The 17,439-nt window shown below is 34.1% G+C and overlaps 1 protein-coding gene across 1 annotated transcript in view; it reads right to left on the reverse strand.

Annotated features, from left to right (window-relative positions):
• Positions 1-9,409: 9,409 nt before the first annotated feature.
• The window catches only part of LOC123559943 (serine hydroxymethyltransferase, mitochondrial-like), a 38,464-nt gene continuing 30,434 nt past the window's right edge, over positions 9,410-17,439 (reverse strand). Inside the window, exon 12 of the mRNA XM_053552090.1 lies at positions 9,410-17,151. Coding sequence (XP_053408065.1) covers positions 17,024-17,151 — 128 coding nt within the window. The 3' untranslated portion in view covers positions 9,410-17,023. The remainder of the gene's footprint in view (positions 17,152-17,439) is intronic.

The raw sequence follows: 17,439 nt of genomic DNA on the forward strand, positions 1-17,439 counted from the left end.
ATTATAGTTATTACACAATGCTTTCAATCATCAAGATATTTTCTCTTCTTGATGCACGTTGCACAGAATGTATATCCTGATATACTATTAGAATGATAACATCTTACTATGAGTAATTGTATCATATTGTTATTTGAATACAATGTCTTTTTGCTTTTTTGCATAAAAATACCCTGATAAAAATCTATCATTATCTAAGGTGTAAGCTTAGCTAATAGTGATAATAGATTTTCATGGTAAATGAGATTTATAAAGCATATAGTAAGCGGTACATATACATTATGCCTGTAATCAAAAGTATCCAGCTATTAAATGTAACAACAGTGTCGTAGCCAGACACAAATTTAAACCGAGGCAATCTAGGGGGATCCGGGGGCATGCCTCCCGGTTTTTTCTCCCAGGACGTCTCTGGTGCGTTCTAAAGCACTCTCAAATTGTTTTATATCGCAGTAAAACGGTCCTTTTAGCCCTATATTTCACAGTTACGTTCATATTTTAAGAAAAAAAAATATATTTATAACAAGGATAATTCGGGATTTATCCTATTCTAATATGGTCTCGGATACAATCATTTTTGTAATTGAAAGGCAATAAAATCAGAAAACCATCAGAAAAGACATACAGCATGCTATTTTTCAGTATACTAGTAGTTTATTAGTTTATAACCCGAGAGGGGGTAGGTACGGGAGTGAGGACTGTGTCCGTGTTGGGGGTGGGGGTCATGGTGTCTCCCCTTAGAAAATTTTAAAATAAAGGTATGAAATGGTGGCCTCTGGTGCATTTTTTGGTCTGAATTTAAAGGTATGGGAGGGGGTTCCCCTTCATTTTAGTGGTGGTCAGTGGGTCTCTTCCTGGAAAATTTTGAAATACAGATACGAAATGGTGGCCTATGGGTCTAAATTTTGAGGTACTGTAGGGGATCCTCTCAAGTTAGCAGGGTCAGGGGGCTCTCCCCCTGGAAAAACATTGAAATACAGGTATGAAATGGTGGCCTCTGGTGCCTTTTATGGTATAAATTTTAAGGTATGGGAAGGGGTTCACCTTCATTTTAGTGGGGTCGAGGGGGGGGGGGGGGCTTTTCCCCAGAAACATTTTGAAAATTCGGTATGAAAAAGTGGCCTCAGGTGCGTTTTGGATTTAAATTTGATAATAATAATAAATGATTGGGTGCGACTTTGATGAATAGCTCTATAGGTCACTTCTCAGCCAACTTGGGGGAGGAGGACATGGACAAGGCTATCAATATGGCTGCTAAGATTTCCGCCTCACCTTGCCTCAATGATGTCATGATGCAGACTATATTCTAATATATTCTCATGATATTAATATACTTTTTTGAACTTTTATAACTGAAATTTTCATCAGTGTGAAAAGGCCTACTTCTTACTCTTCTTTTTTTTCTTTTTTTTTTTTTGCTCCTCAAATTTTAATCGCGGCAACATTTACGTCAGCGCCGATATGGCCTCATGCAAAGTCTCCACCTACTCCACGTGCGTTTTGTAGTATTAACATTTTGTTAAATTGATCAAAATGACACATACTTAAACTATGCCGTATGATCAATTGTTTGTATTGTTTTCAACCATAGTATGATAAAACTATCCCACGACAACTATGATCTAGATAAACGTGTACAGGTATTAGATTACCATGATATGTACATATATACAGTGGTGCTGTGTTATTTATATAATTTCAATGACTTTACTGTATTTGCCTCATGTTCTTGTGCTATAAACTGATGGTATGAAAAACACATCTTGCAACTTTGTATAACACAAAGTTGGAAACGCTTTAGCTTTTGTACGATAAATGCAGAATGTTTGAAATAATATGTTATCATTTTGCTTATAGGTTAACCGTTGACAAAGTATATCATTGTACTCACTTTTTACTGCTCTGAACTAGTAAATATATTATTCCAAATTTATACCTTGTGTATACATTTGTCTACCCGCTAAGATACTTGTTTATCTAAACTAATATATTCTGGAATATCCGGATCTCTTCTCAACTGGTTTCAAAATTACCTTTCTGTGGTGTAACAGGGTCTAAGGTTCACGCTATTAAATATCAGCAACAACAACTACTACTCTTTTATAACTACTATTTAATATTGTACTAAGTTCTAAGATAGTATATACATCAATGTCTTTCTTCATAATTCTCTAACATAAGAAACTCTGTTATTTCAAATAATCTCTAAACTTTAAGATTAATACTTCATCGTTAATTGCCTCGGTCCTAATCTAATTCATTTTGCGAGTATCGAACATACGCATCTAACCTGTCTGAGTACCAGAATGATACTAAAGTTCTGTCTCGAAACGTCTGCTTATGAAAGAAATGAGCCATGCGGCGTGATCAAAAGACCGGTTGTTTATTATTACTCTGTCATTTATCCAGTTAGTCAGTTGTCAAAACGATTAGTAATTTTGAAACATGCATTGCTGGACAATGCATTAACTGGCCGATATAATGTAACCTGTCATTTATTGCACATGACTAATACCTAGACCGGAAAGCTAAGTGTGAAAAGGCATGCGAAATATATTCTTCAAGTACATGACTTATTATTGACCGAAAAGCTATTATCTGAAAAGAATGCCTAAAAAGTATTTGGTATTATGGATTATAATTCATTATACCACATTTCAAGCAGAGGCCAACGTGCCGTTCTTCCTGAAGCTAAATCCTCATGGACTCTCCTACGGGTTGGTGTTCCCCAAGGATCAATCCTTGGATTTTTACTCTTTCTTATCTTTTGACATCGTCGAAGAAATCAGATCTTGTATTAATGTTTGCGGACGACACAAGTCTCAATGTAATTGTCGAGCTGCCCGACATAGCGGCAGATCTTCTCCAGTCTGACATTCAATTTCTTCATAGGTAGAGAATAGGCCAATGACTTTCTAGTTCCTCTAAATCCGAATCTCTGCTAGTCTCAAGAAAACAGAACTGTAAACCTCATGTATGGCATGTCAAACGTTGCTAAATTATAAATGTATGTTGTTATTATTGTATGTTTGTTATTGTTATTCAATGTCGTGTCATTCATATTCTAAAATTTGCTATTGTTATTGCATATGTCGTTATTCTTATGGCATGTTCGATATTCTTATGGTAAAAGTCATTATTGTTATTCTATGTATCGTTATTGTTATTGTATCTTTGATATTGTTATTCAATGTTATTCAATGTCGTGTCATTCGTATTCTAAGTGTAAGGCCACACCAAACTGAATTGTTCATCGGATTTTTTTTTCTGAAAAAAAACTGAGGCGGCGAGCGAAAAAATAATTTATATATTTGTTTTGGTTTTTGAGAAAATCAGGAGCGAGCGAAGAGCGAAGAAATATATTTGTCTGTATTTGGTTCTCGTCTGACTAATAAAAACCTTAAAATAGAATGTATAGCCTTTTTACATTAAAAATAATTCTCCAGGGTTTGAGAAAATCTTTTACATTAAAAATAATTCCCCAGGAATTGAGAAAATCTGACCTGCAGACGCACAACAAAGTGAACCCATGAAAAAAGGTAACATTGGCATACACTACAGTGTAATCAAATAATGTATGCTTTTGAACATGCTGTCAGAAAATAAGTTATAAACAACAATGCTTAACCTTAAACCATACTTATCACATGCATATGTGACTTGAATATTTACTGCTATGAAAATGTAGCATTTTAGCTGACTTTACAAAGTTTTGGTACATCAAATATCTCTGTAAGTGTTACTAGATCTATTAAAGCTTTTGATTTGAAACTTAGGATAGTTATTTACTGTCAAAGTCTACACCAGGAGAAACAATACTCGACTCTTAATTTAGACAGAGTTATGTCCCTTTTTAACATAGAATATTTTTGTTTGAGTTTTATATAATGACCGATAGCTCTGTTACTTTCAAAGCTTCTGACTATTATGCCCCTTTTACTAGCAAAGCTCTGATTCAGAAAAGTCGAGCATGATGTCTTATGTACATCTCTTTTTCTAACTTTAAACTGCCATAACATATTTAATTTGTTGAAACAAAGTCTCAATTAAGGACGGAAATGGAGATTAACGTGTATTAACATTAGTCTACTAAATGACTGGAAAATTTGATGATCGAAACTGGCCTAAAAACAACTCATAATGTAAATTCCTTACCCCACCAACTTCCGTATGCAAATGCTGATCATTTGGACAGGAAAAACAGAAAACAGATAAGTGACATGCATCAATAAGTATTTACCCTTACCAGAATAATGTAGATTGATGTTATCAAATAAATTAGTATGTTTTTCTTCATACAGTTTTCAATGAAATAAATCGATTTTTATAGCATGTAATTTGGTAAACATTTGAAGAAAATGGCGTAACTGTATAAAGGGGAAATAACTTTAACGCAACTAAATATAAGTGTTATGATATATTATAGACGATGTGAGCGTAGTATGTATTTATTTTGATTAAAATCCATTTGAGAACAATCTAGGACTGGAATTTATAAGCATTTATACACTTTTACGTCCGTAAAAAGTAGCGCACCAAAATATTTTGGCTTGATTTCTTTCAATGGGGCGAGCGCAAGCAAAAAACAAAAAATAAAAAATTTTTTTTGTCTTTCTGAAAATATATGAGCGGCAAATCCGATGAACAACTTTTTAATTTGGTGAGGCCTAACCATTGTTATCCTATATGTCGTTATTCTTATTTTATGTTCGATATTCTTATTGTAAAAGACGTTACTGTTGTTGAATATTCATTATTGTTTTTGTAAGCTTGATATTCTTATTGTATGCGCGATTTCCCGCGATATAAATAGCACAGCGACGCTATACAAATACTGAAACTAAAACTGAAACTGTTTTATTTGATTAAACGCCTATTTTTACGTAAAACATATTAAATGGCGTTTTACAAATACATAAAAAATACGACAAAAATAAGACATTTTAAATGACATATGACATAAATGAGCATAAATATCATTGTGAATAAACTATTTAGTAAGCATTAAACAAAAGATCAGGATCAGATAAGATAATGATGAGTTTTCAACTTCTTTTTGAAAACATCTATTGTGTCTGAGTTCCTTATTTCGAGAGGCAATTCATTCCAGAGTTTAGGTCCAGCAGTACCAAAACTTCTGTCGCTGAACGTGTTGCGCTTGTTGAAAGGAACAACGAAACACCCAGTAACGGAATTTGAAGAACGCAAGTTCTTTGTCTGTGTTTGTTTTATGAGAAGTTCAGAAAGATATTCTGGAGAGTTTCCAACTGAACAATTACACATGTAGGTGAGCACTTTGAATGTGATTTTGGCTTTGATTGGTAGCCAGTGAAGATCATACAGCGCTTGCTTGGAACTGTCATATTTTCTTCGATTTAGGACAAGTTTTGCACACATGTTCTGAATTCGTTGCAGTTTGTTTACTTCGCTTTGAGCAATACCATACAGAATGACATCACAATAATCTAAATGGGATATCACCAAACAAATACAATCACATAACATAGAATAAGAATGACACGTTTTGTAAATAGAATCGTCAGATATTGAACAACAATGATGACTTTTACCATAAGAATATCGAACATACAATAAGAATAACGACATATACAATAACAATGTTAATACTTAGAATATGAATGACACGACATTGAATAACAATATCAAAGATACAATAAGAATAACGAAATATAGAATAACAATAATGACGTTTACCATAAGAATATCGAACATACAATAAGAATAACGACATATAAAATAACAATGGTAAGACTTAGAATATGAATGACACGACATTGAATAACAATATCAAAGATACAATAAGAATAACGAAATATAGAATAACAATAATGACTTTTAGAATATGAATGACAAGACATTGAATAACAATAACAAACATACAATAATAATAACATACATATATAATTTTGCAACGTTTGACAAGCCATACTCATGCACCCTCCCCACCAAAATGTTCAGTCCGTATATACCTGAGGTACTCCAACTGTCCAACATAAACATCTTGGCATCCTCCTGTCAAATTACTGCTGTTGGCACTCTGATATCGGTTTCATTGTAGAAAAAGCATAAAAAGAGGGTTAATATTATGCGCAAACTAAAATTTTCATTGGACCGTCGATCGCTTGAAACAATATATACCTTCTTTATAAGACCTATCCTCGAATACGCTAGCGTCGTATGGAGTAACTGAACAAAATACGAATTTGATCAACTAGACAAAATACAAAATGAATGTGCACGCATCGCCTCAGGTACTACCAGACCCATTTCCTTGGAAAATTGATATCGAGAAGTGACTTGTGGAAACTCTCTAAGACAGACGATACAAACACAGACTAATTATGTTCTTTAAAATGAAGTCTAATCTTACACAAGCTGAGCAGGTGATTCATGTTACAATTCAAGAAATTCTGAAGATATTCATAGCGTTCCTGCTAGAATAACTTGATATTACCATTTCTTTCTACCCACCACTATTCCGAGAGTGGAATGTAATTGTAATGTAATTTTCAAAACTAATACGCAACTCCAAAACGTTATCATCGTTTAAAAACAACCTAAATAAAAATAAACAACAATATACTCCGTCATAGTATTACTTTGGCGGCAGGAAACACCAGGGGCTCCATTCAAGACTTCGCACTAATGTAGTTCACTTAATTGTCACGTCTTCCTAAAAACATTTCTCCTACTCCATAATGTGCCGAAGTGGAAGTCTCTTTTTGTCGTAACGATCTTTTAAATAGTCTGCAGGGATTTGATATTGACTTGGATACGATTTTACTTGGTTCCCCTACCCTTTCAAATAGCGAAACCAAAAAAAAAATCTTTATGTTGTTTGATTTTCTTAAATTTAACACGTTATGGTTACTCCTCTTCATAATGTAAGCATGGTATCTATTCTGCCTCTCGCGTTTGTAGTATCTAAGTATTTCCATTTGCTGAAACTGAACATGAAAATGCTGGGTGTCGAATATTGTAAATTTAGAACTGGCAAAATTGCTTTGAAATGGCATACAATTTTATATTCTTGTGAAAACACGAGTACAAAATTGCATGGCTGTTTTGTGATACTGGATGTTGGAACGGCACTATTAACGATAGGTATTTGTCCTTGATTTGTTTTAGTTTCCAGCATAGTCAGTGATATTGCGGCAAGGAAACTTGCTCAGGAACATCAATATATGGAGACGACTTAACAAGGATATTACAAATCAAGTTTTAGTGAAGAACATTAGGTGGTTTACCAGCAGATATTGTAAAATTTTTAGCTCTAGCTGCCCCATGAACCATTTGAACGAACTTGAGAGAGAACCTTAAAATGATACTATAGACCACATTTGGAGAAGATCCTTCCAGTGGTTCATCAAAAGAAGTCATTTAAAGATTAATATATTTAGCTCCCGCGGCCCCTTAAAAGGGCCAAAAGGAACCATTTAAATAAATACGAGATCAGACTTTATAAAGATGCTACAGACCAAATTTGGAAAAGATCCTTCAAGAAGGTTTTTTCTGTTTAAAAATCTGGCAACCTCTACAAGGGGCCAAGCACAGTCATTTCAACAAACTTGAGAAAGTAAATGATCTGTTAAGGGGTTCATGAAATGTTTTATATATTTTCAGCTTTGGTGGCAAGCTTAACTATTACAGCATACATGAGATTAATACACTGACCAAGTTTGGTGAAGATTCATCATATTAACCTTTATCCTGCTGGTGGCAAGTCATTCTGCCTTTGCAATCAGTGCAGACCAAGATCAGCCTGCATCTGTGCAGACTGATCATGCTCTCCACTGTTCGCTGTTTAGTCAGTAAATTTTCAGTGAACACCCTTTTGAATAACAAATGGTATTGCCCATATTGAATGATGGACCAGTCCATTTTAGAAATTTATTAGGCTAAGGGTTAAGGACAATACTGACAACAGATGATGGACACAGCACCATCACAAAAGCTCACCCTAAACCAAGAAATGAATGTCCCATATACATATCAATCCTTATTTGAGGTTTGATGATATCGAGGCAGTACTAGTATTTAAGATATTGAGGCGGTATTTAAGATATCAAGGCAATATTTAAGATATTGAGGCAGTATTTAAGATATCGAGGCAGCATTTAAGATTTTGAGGCAGTATTTAAGGTATCGGGGCAGTATTTAAGATATTGAGGCAGTATCTAAGATATTGAGGCAGTATCTAAAGGGACTGGCCTCCAGATCGTTCGACAACAATAAAACATTTTTTTCAGATATCTGGAAATAAATGCTATAATTCTTAAGAAGGCTTTGAAACTTAATTACTGACAAACTTTATGTTATGGAAACACATGAGAATTTCCTGTTTTTACTACTTTTTACAATGAAAATCGAAAAGCGTTTGTGACGCTTCACTACAGGTAAACTGTCTCAACTATATATATCTTATAGTTTGAAGTCATAATTCACCAATTCCACTATAGCGCTATTGGTGACAATGACAGGAAAATGTCTTTATTGCCGTGGCGGTCCGGGGTTTGATTCCCCAGGCAGTCATCTTTTTTTTTTTTTTTTGGAATTTTTAAAATACTTAAGAAACAAAAACTCATATTCTAATGTACATAATATGACCAAACTTCAGTTTGAAAAAAAAAGATTATTTTTAGCCAATTCTGGAGGTCATCGAGGCAGTATTTAAGATAAAGTGCAACTGAGATGTTTACAGTCTTAATTTGGCTACTAAATTTATGCTCATTGGATGAAACTCTCTCGAGGGTTCAACGCAATAAGGGCGTATCTACATATAGTTATTATATGTAGATACGCCCTTATTGCGTTGAACCCTCGCTCTGGGAATTGCAGTGGTAATCAATACCCCTACATTAGAACCAAAACACACTTTAGGGGCATGCTCGCGGTCTATACTCTACGTGGCATTTATATGCTTCATTGTGTCTGAAAGGGCGGATGGACTGTAATTAAACTTAGATAGTTAGATAGATAGATAGAGATGTTTGCCATATAATGTTAACCGCAACTATTACAATATTTGATCCCAATGTCCTTGAACTTTTGGATACCTGACCTTAAACTACCATATGTCTGCCCTTTAATATCAAGACTAACCCTTATGTGAAGTTTGATAATGATAGGGGAAGTAGTTAAGAAAATATAGCGAATCGAGAAGCTTGTCATAAAACTTTAACCTGAAAACGACAATGGCGACACTGATGGGGGGAGGGGGTATGATAGCCCTTCTAATTCTTGAAACAGAAGAGCTAAACACATAGCAGTAACAGACAAAAAACATACATGAGGAAAGAACACAGTATGACACTACCCTGGAAATTACCAGAAAGTGCCTGACCTTTCCTCTGGTATATCTGTATACTAATTGACAACAAACGATTTTAAATCACTTTCAAAACAATTTAATGCTGCCAAAACCATTTACAAGTTTGGTCCTATACATTAATGCTGAGTTAAGGTTCAAACAAATAATTCTTCTTGGTTCTAAAAATATTCCACAATACTGCGTAATATTCAAAGTAACACTATTTCATATAAATCTTACACAAACAATGTTAAAATGTTGTTATTCACTATTAAAGCCCTATGTAATATCATTTTTTATGAGGAAAAAAACTTTTCTTAAGAATTCAATTATTCTTGAATTTAAGGTAGTTCTGCAGGTTTTGATCAGAATTTTTTCTACAATGTAGAATTTGATTAAACACTGATTTTTCAAAACTTCAGAATATACCTAGAAAAATTCAGCAAATAAAAATAATAGAGTCGTGGCTTGATTTTTTGCTAGACTGATCTAAAAAATTTGGACCTCATGCAATTTTTCATAATGGGAGTCTATGGGAAAATAGCAACTTTCATAACATTTTCTCGAATAGAAAATTTTCCACAATGTAGATTTTAATTTAACTTCTCACAGTCCTAAATAAACATATGACCTATAATACAGTGAAATAAAATGTAGAGGTCTGTGTGCTTATTTCTGAGATATTTGGCCATGATTAAAGTGAACCGCCTATTTGAAGCTAATCTTAAGACATTACATGTATTTTGAATTATTCAACTTGACAGATGTTTTAATATCATATTTTAACTTTAGAAAATTAAAATCTGTTACGATTTGATAAATTTATTCACAGGTTGCCTTTAATTCATAAACTGATTTTCATTTCCATACACCAAATCCAGGCTTTATTCTACATTTTCCGGATAAATGACGTTACGCCATCACTTCCGGTTTATCAAACATGCAAAACTACCTTAAATCAAAACCGAATTCAATACTTCACCTGACAGTGTTCTGGTATTTCTACCAAAAATGAATTCGGTAATTTTACTAAAAATATTTTTGTACTTCAACAGAAAATGAATTCGGTACTTAACCAGACAGTATTTCTATCAAAAATGAATTCAAAATGAATTCAGTATTAAACAAAACAAAATTCTTGCATTTCAATAAAAACTGAATTCGATACTTTACCAAACAGTAAAAATAATTTAATAATGTACCTACTTATATTCTTGTATATCAATTGAAAATGAATTCATTTCTTAACTCAACTATTGTCTTGAATTTCAATACAAGTTTTCAATGTTTGGCAAAGTTCCAACATGGACGTGGAAGAGAAACTTTAAAATCTTTCATGTATTGATCTCCTTTAAAATGCATTACCGTAATTATTCTTCAGCAAACTTTTACTGATGATTTTTTTAAAAACTATTTAAGTAAAATAAACAAAGCACCATTTTCCTGTAAACATTGTGAAAATCTACTTCTGCTAACTTCGTAATTGTTTATAATACTATCTAAATACAAAATCCTCTGGCTAGTGTTAGTGCTAAAAATACTAAGCTCATAAAATAATCACAATATTTAGTGTATCTAAGATAATAAAATGCCCAATAAAAACACCTTTTATTGACAAGGTAATAATAGTAATCATTTAGATGCCATATCTGAACAGTGTTATAGCACCAATCCATTTAACCTCCTATCGCAACAACCTTGGTTCAACTTTAGGGACTAACACAATTAATTGACAACCCTGACAACCCTTGTTCAACCCGAGAGAAAACAACAACTAATTGACAACCCTGGTTCAACCTGAGGGACTAACAATTAATTGACAACCCTGGTACTTCTTGAGGGACTAATACAATTGTCAACCCTGGTTCAACCCGAGGGACAACTACAACTAATTGACAACCCTGGTTCAACCTGAGGGACAAACAATTAATTGACAACCCTGGTACTTCTTGAGGGACTAACACAATTAATCGACTTTGGTGTATTATAAAGGTGGCAATGTAACAGTGATTCATGAATTGCAAACTGGTATAAGCATAAAACCTTTTTTTGTCACTTACAATCTCTGCATACATGTTACACAGTCAAACTTAAAAATGTTCTTAGAAATAATGACATTGTATTTGTCACAGTAAACAAATCCAACAAAAAATTTTACCGCTATAAAGAAAAAACTCATTTATGTACTTACAGCAAAAAGAAAGAACATGCATTATAATGTACAAGAGGGTCATGATGACCCTGAATCGCTCACCTGAGTAATATGAGCCACATGTTTAAAATGGCACACTGATGCTAAAATATTAGAAAGTAGGTCAGTAGGTCACATTTATGGTCACTGAAAGTCAGTTTTAAGATCGGTGTACAAAACTGTACATGTCATGCAAATTTCAAGGCTGTATCTTAAAAAACAAGAAAGTAGGTCAGTAGGTCAAGGTCACAGTCAAGTGACCCCCTAATTGCTTGGGGCCATCAGGTAATTATAATTAAACAGTCTAGGAAATCTGATCCTATATAACTCAGTGACCCCCAAGGCAGGGCCTCTTTTCACACCAGGGGCATTATTTGAACAAACTTGTTACAGATCCACTAGGCAATGCTACATACCAAATATCAAAGGCCTAGGCCTTGAACTTTCAGACAAGAAGATTCTTATTTTTTCCCCCTATATAAGTCTTTGTTAAATTTGGGACCCCCAGGGCAGGGCCTCTATTCACCCCAGGGGCATAATTTGAACAATTTTGGTAGAGGACCACAAGGCAATGCTACATACTAAATATCAAAAGCCTAGGCCTTGCAGTTTCAGGCAAGAAGATTTTTAAAGTTTTTTCCTATATAAGTTCATGTAAAACTTGGAACCACCCGGGGCAGGGCCTCTTTTCACCCCGGGGGCATAATTTGAACAATTTTGGTAAAGGACCACAAGGCAATGCTTCAAATATCAAAGGCATAGGTCTTGTGGTTTTAGACAAGAAGATTTTTAAAGTTTTTTCCTATATAAGTCTATGTAAAACTTGTGACCCCCGGGGCGGGGCCTCTTTTTACCCCAGGGGCACAATTTGAACAATCTTCATAGAGGACCATTAGGTGATGTTACATGCCAAATATCAAGGTGCTATGCCTTGCAGTTTTGAACAAGAAAATTTTTAAAGTTTTTCCTTTCCGTTGCCATGGCAACCAGAATTCTGCATGGAATTCAATTCTTTGAATAATTTTGAAAGGGGGCCACCCAAGGACTATTCCTGTGGAGTTTGGTGTAATTCTGCCCAGTGGTTTTCAAGAAGAAGATTTTTTAGAAATTGTTGACGGACGCACGACGGACATTGAGTGGTCATAAAAGCTCACCATGAGTCTTTGGCTCGGATGAGCTAAAAATACGAAAAACAGAAACAACAGTAGCAAACACAATAAATTAAATCCAGCTTGACTAGTTAAAACTTCAAATTGTGGAGAAAATTGTTGGGGAAAACACACAGAGGATTTCCATTAAATAATGTGTGATGGAAACATGAGGGAACACCTGGTTGCAGAAGGTACAAAATCTTCAACAACATAAAGACAGTGCATTTTGATTGCCAAACTGTCTAACAATTGTTTTGATATAGTCAATAGGTAAGTAGTGATGCAAAAAATAACCCTTGAAGATTCTGTTGCACGTTTTATGATGAAGTAATCTGCTAGGCTTGTGCAGGATACATCAATACCTCAATCTGCAAGAGCTTACATAGCGTTTTTTACTTAAAGGCACTGACCTCCAGATTTTGGATAAAATGATCTTTCTTTAAAATTGAAGTTTGGTCATATTATGAACATTATAACAAGTTTTTCTTTCTAAGCTGTCCTAAAAATGCCAAATAAAAAAAAAAAAAACTTGCTCAAGTTAGGGATCAAACAACACTGCGGGAATAAAAAAATTTCTGCCTTCTTGACCAATACATCACGGAGGAATACTTACTTCACACCCACTGAATATAAAGCTTTATAATTAAGGCAGTTTATCTCTGTTACCATGCTTCGTATGTGTTTCCATAACATGTTATCTGCCAGTAACAAAGTTTTAAAGCCTTCTTAAGAAACGTAGCAATAATTTTCTGATATCTATAATTTTTCCTTTTTTGTTGTCATATGATTTGGGGTCAGTGCCTTAAACTTATACAGCAAATGGCTAATTTTTTTATCACAAATTCACTGAGACAGTAGCATTTCAAGCTGCCATACACAAACAGACAAAAAACACACAACATACATACATTAGATCAACATGTTATTAGGCTGTGACATGTGCAAGTATTTTCCTAACCTTGAACCTGAATTTATGAATGCTGAATTAATTTTTTGCTCTGTAAGCTAGGAATGATCAAATATAATTTTCAATGACATTAGCACCCATTTGACACTGGCATCCACTCAACACTGCACAAAGTCAACACTAAAACACACGATATATAGAAGCGTATATCATAACATAAGAAACCAAAGCAATATAACTCAAACAACTACAATACCTGCACACAATAACAAACTTAAACAATAAGCAGTGCACCAAAAATCTAATTGTATATTTAAGCGGGTGCCAGGACTATCATTTACATATCATGTTAAAAATCTTTCATGAAAACTTCCAAGAATTACAGTCAGTTCTTATTCTAAATAATGATTCAACAGAACTGATAATCTAATTTCTAACTTGCATCCTCTATATTCGTACTGCCGTACTCTCACAGGTTGGTACTTAAACACTACTGTCACATAAAGTTATTTTATCATACAATGATTCCTTCAAAATGCAGTTGAAACTCGTCTCGAATTCCATGGGATCAAGCATTATACTTTAGGATAAGTGAAATTCAACTTAAAACAATGTTTTGTAGACATATTTTTGGGACAGGAACTGAAAATGTCTTCCAGATAGCCGTAACTTTGAAATATGTGAGTTTGAGATGTAGATATATACAAACAAATGTAAAATGTATGTTTTAAAACACATAATTCTTTTAAATTATCAAAATAGTGATTTGTCTAATTAACTAACAACAGCTAAATACAACCTTTATATTGGTCAATAGAGAACACACTCAATGTGAGAAGTTCTAATGTGTGGAGAACATAACATATATGTAAAGTTTTAGCGTGTACAGAACATGTGTGGAGATTCAGCATGTAAACAGAGTGAATATATAGCTAAAATGCGAGTTTGTCTCACAGCTGCAGATCTACAAATCTTTGCCATCATAGAAATATTCTGAATATCAAGGTAAGTAACTCTTCAATGAGTAACAGTTATTCCGATTCTCTAATTTTCTCTTGTACAGGGTTCAAGGAAATAACTCTCCAGTAAGTACCGGACTTGTCTTTCATTCTTATCCTTTCCTGTTTTGCTTTCATCACAGTATGACATATTTATCAATGTATGTAACTCAATTTTGGGAATAAAAATGTTTAAACTAACGAGTACCGGTAATTCTGAAGCAGTTCTAGTTTTCACTTGTACAGGGTTCAAGGGAATAAAACAGTTAAATCAAGTAGTAAGACCAGTCTGAAAGTTCCAGCATTTGATTCATCATTCCCAGGAAAAATCTTGAAACTGATACAATCTGAATATGGTCTGAAAACTCAGTTTCTATCAATTTAAGGAGACTGGTCTAAGAGTAACTTTTTTAGTTCATTTACCATATAATGAGCATTCATTTGACTACCGCAACAATCCCCGAATCGTGTGTGCGTATTGTACTTGGGTGCACAATACACATGGGTATTTACAGTAATGGCTATACTGCCTTCCTACATTCTCTGATTTGTGTCTGTGTGTTTGTATGGGAGAGTATTGAGTATTGAAAAACAAACTAACTTATATAACTTCCAATAAACATCATATAATAAACTCTTCAGCAGAACAAACCAACTTCTAGAATAAATTTCAGATTTACAGACACTCAACAGAACAAACCAACTTTTATAACAAACTGCAGAATTACAGACACTCGTCAGCAGAACAAACCAACTTTTATAACATACTGCAGAAATAGACACTCGTCAGCAGAACCAACAAACTTCTAAAACAAACTACAGAATTACAGACACTCGTCAGCAGAACAAACCAACTTCTAGAACAAACTGCAGAATTACAGACGCTCGTCAGCAGAACAAACCAACTTCTAGAACAAACTGCAGAATTACAGACGCTCGTCAGCAGAACCATCCAACTTCTAGAACAAACTGCAGAATTACAGACGCTCGTCAGCAGAACCAACCAACTTCTAGAACAAACTGCAGAATTACAGACGCTCGTCAGCAGAACCAACCAACTTCTAGAACAAACTGCAGAATTACAGACCTGCTCGTCAGCAGAACCAACCAACTTCTAGAACAAACTGCAGAATTACAGACGCTCGTCAGCAGAACCAACCAACTTCTAGAACAAACTGCAGAATTACAGACGCTCGTCAGCAGAACCAACCAACTTCTAGAACAAACTGCAGAATTACAGACGCTCGTCAGCAGAACCAACCAACTTCTAGAACAAACTGCAGAATTACAGACGCTCGTCAGCAGAACCAACCAACTTCTAGAACAAACTGCAGAATTACAGACGCTCGTCAGCAGAACCAACCAACTTCTAGAACAAACTGCAGAATTACAGACACTCGTCAGCAGAACCAACCAACTTCTAGAACAAACTGCCGAATTACAGACACTCGTCAGCAGAACAAACCAACTTCTAGAACAAACTGCAGACACATTCCAGCAAAGCTAATTATCTTACCAATAAAAGCAATGCAAATGTACATAACTAAAAGCATGTTGTGCAAATCATTCTCATATAAAACCACTTAAGTAATGCTGATACTTTTCTCAAAACTGACCACAAAGTCTTTTACTTCTCATTTAAAAACAATACATTCAATAAAATATTTATAGATGAACAAACTACAACAGATTGGGTACTATTCGCAATGTCTTTTTTTTTTTTTTGTTTACTGTAAAATCTTTGATTTCCATTGTGGACTAATTCTTGCGTATTTCGTGGTTGCCTCAATCCACAAAAATAAATTCCAATGAAGGAAGGAAATTCCCATTTATTTTTTTTTATTATTTTATCTTCAAAATATGATTCAGAACCCTATGACAGCCGCTTTGTAAGAAAAAACATGAAATTTCATGCCCATGGTATTAAACAATTTTACAGTATATTAATGATAGGAAGCAAACACATAATTTAAAAACCATTTTACCTTTAAAGCATCATAATTTCTAGAAGTTTAAAAAACCTACCAAATACCAATTTTTACCCATGCAATACTGCTGCTGTCATGGCAACAGAAAAATAAAAATGATGAGAAAAATTATCCAATCTGTGGTAATTCAGATAATACTGGTAAAACACTTTCATAAATTCATTAAAAAAGATCTGGTAAGGAATATAACAGCAATTCAAACATAGTTACACATTATTGCATCTTAAAATAAACCATTCTTTCAACCAGCTAGTCTATACAATGACATACAAACCAAACAACCAGAAATACACAGTGGTCTTAAAAAACAAAATCTGTTTAAGTAATAGGGATATGTTAGAAAAAAGTCTGTTTAGACAAATTATTTCAAAGTATCAAAAATTTAATGCTGAACATTCTTGTAACAACTGATTTCTATTCAATTTCACATTACACTGAGATCGTAAGGTACTGGTGTTTTTTATCTGTTCTCTAGCCCTGGCATCGTGTAGCTGGCCGCAAACGCTTCAACCTGTGACTTAAGCTCGTTGATTTTCCTAGTTTCTTCATTATCCTCGTGTACGTATGCACGGAACTCTTTCATATTCTCTGTTAATATATAAAAAAGAAATTTTTTAAACAGGCAAAATAAACCAATTATAAGTTTATATGACAAAAATTCTTAATTAACCATAGTTAGAAAATTTCATATTCAATTTGTTTGCTAGTCATATATTATAGATTAACAATGACTTTTACACACAATAAAAATTAGCCTCAACTCCCCTTAGCCTCTCAATGACCAAGTGGTTAATGTCACTGTACTGACTTTGAACTGCTAGCCCTTCAACACTGAGACTTGGGGTGAGGAACCACCCAGCTGGCTTATGGAAGGTC

Source organism: Mercenaria mercenaria, chromosome 10, assembly GCF_021730395.1.
Source record: "Mercenaria mercenaria strain notata chromosome 10, MADL_Memer_1, whole genome shotgun sequence".
NCBI lineage: Eukaryota > Metazoa > Mollusca > Bivalvia > Venerida > Veneridae > Mercenaria > Mercenaria mercenaria.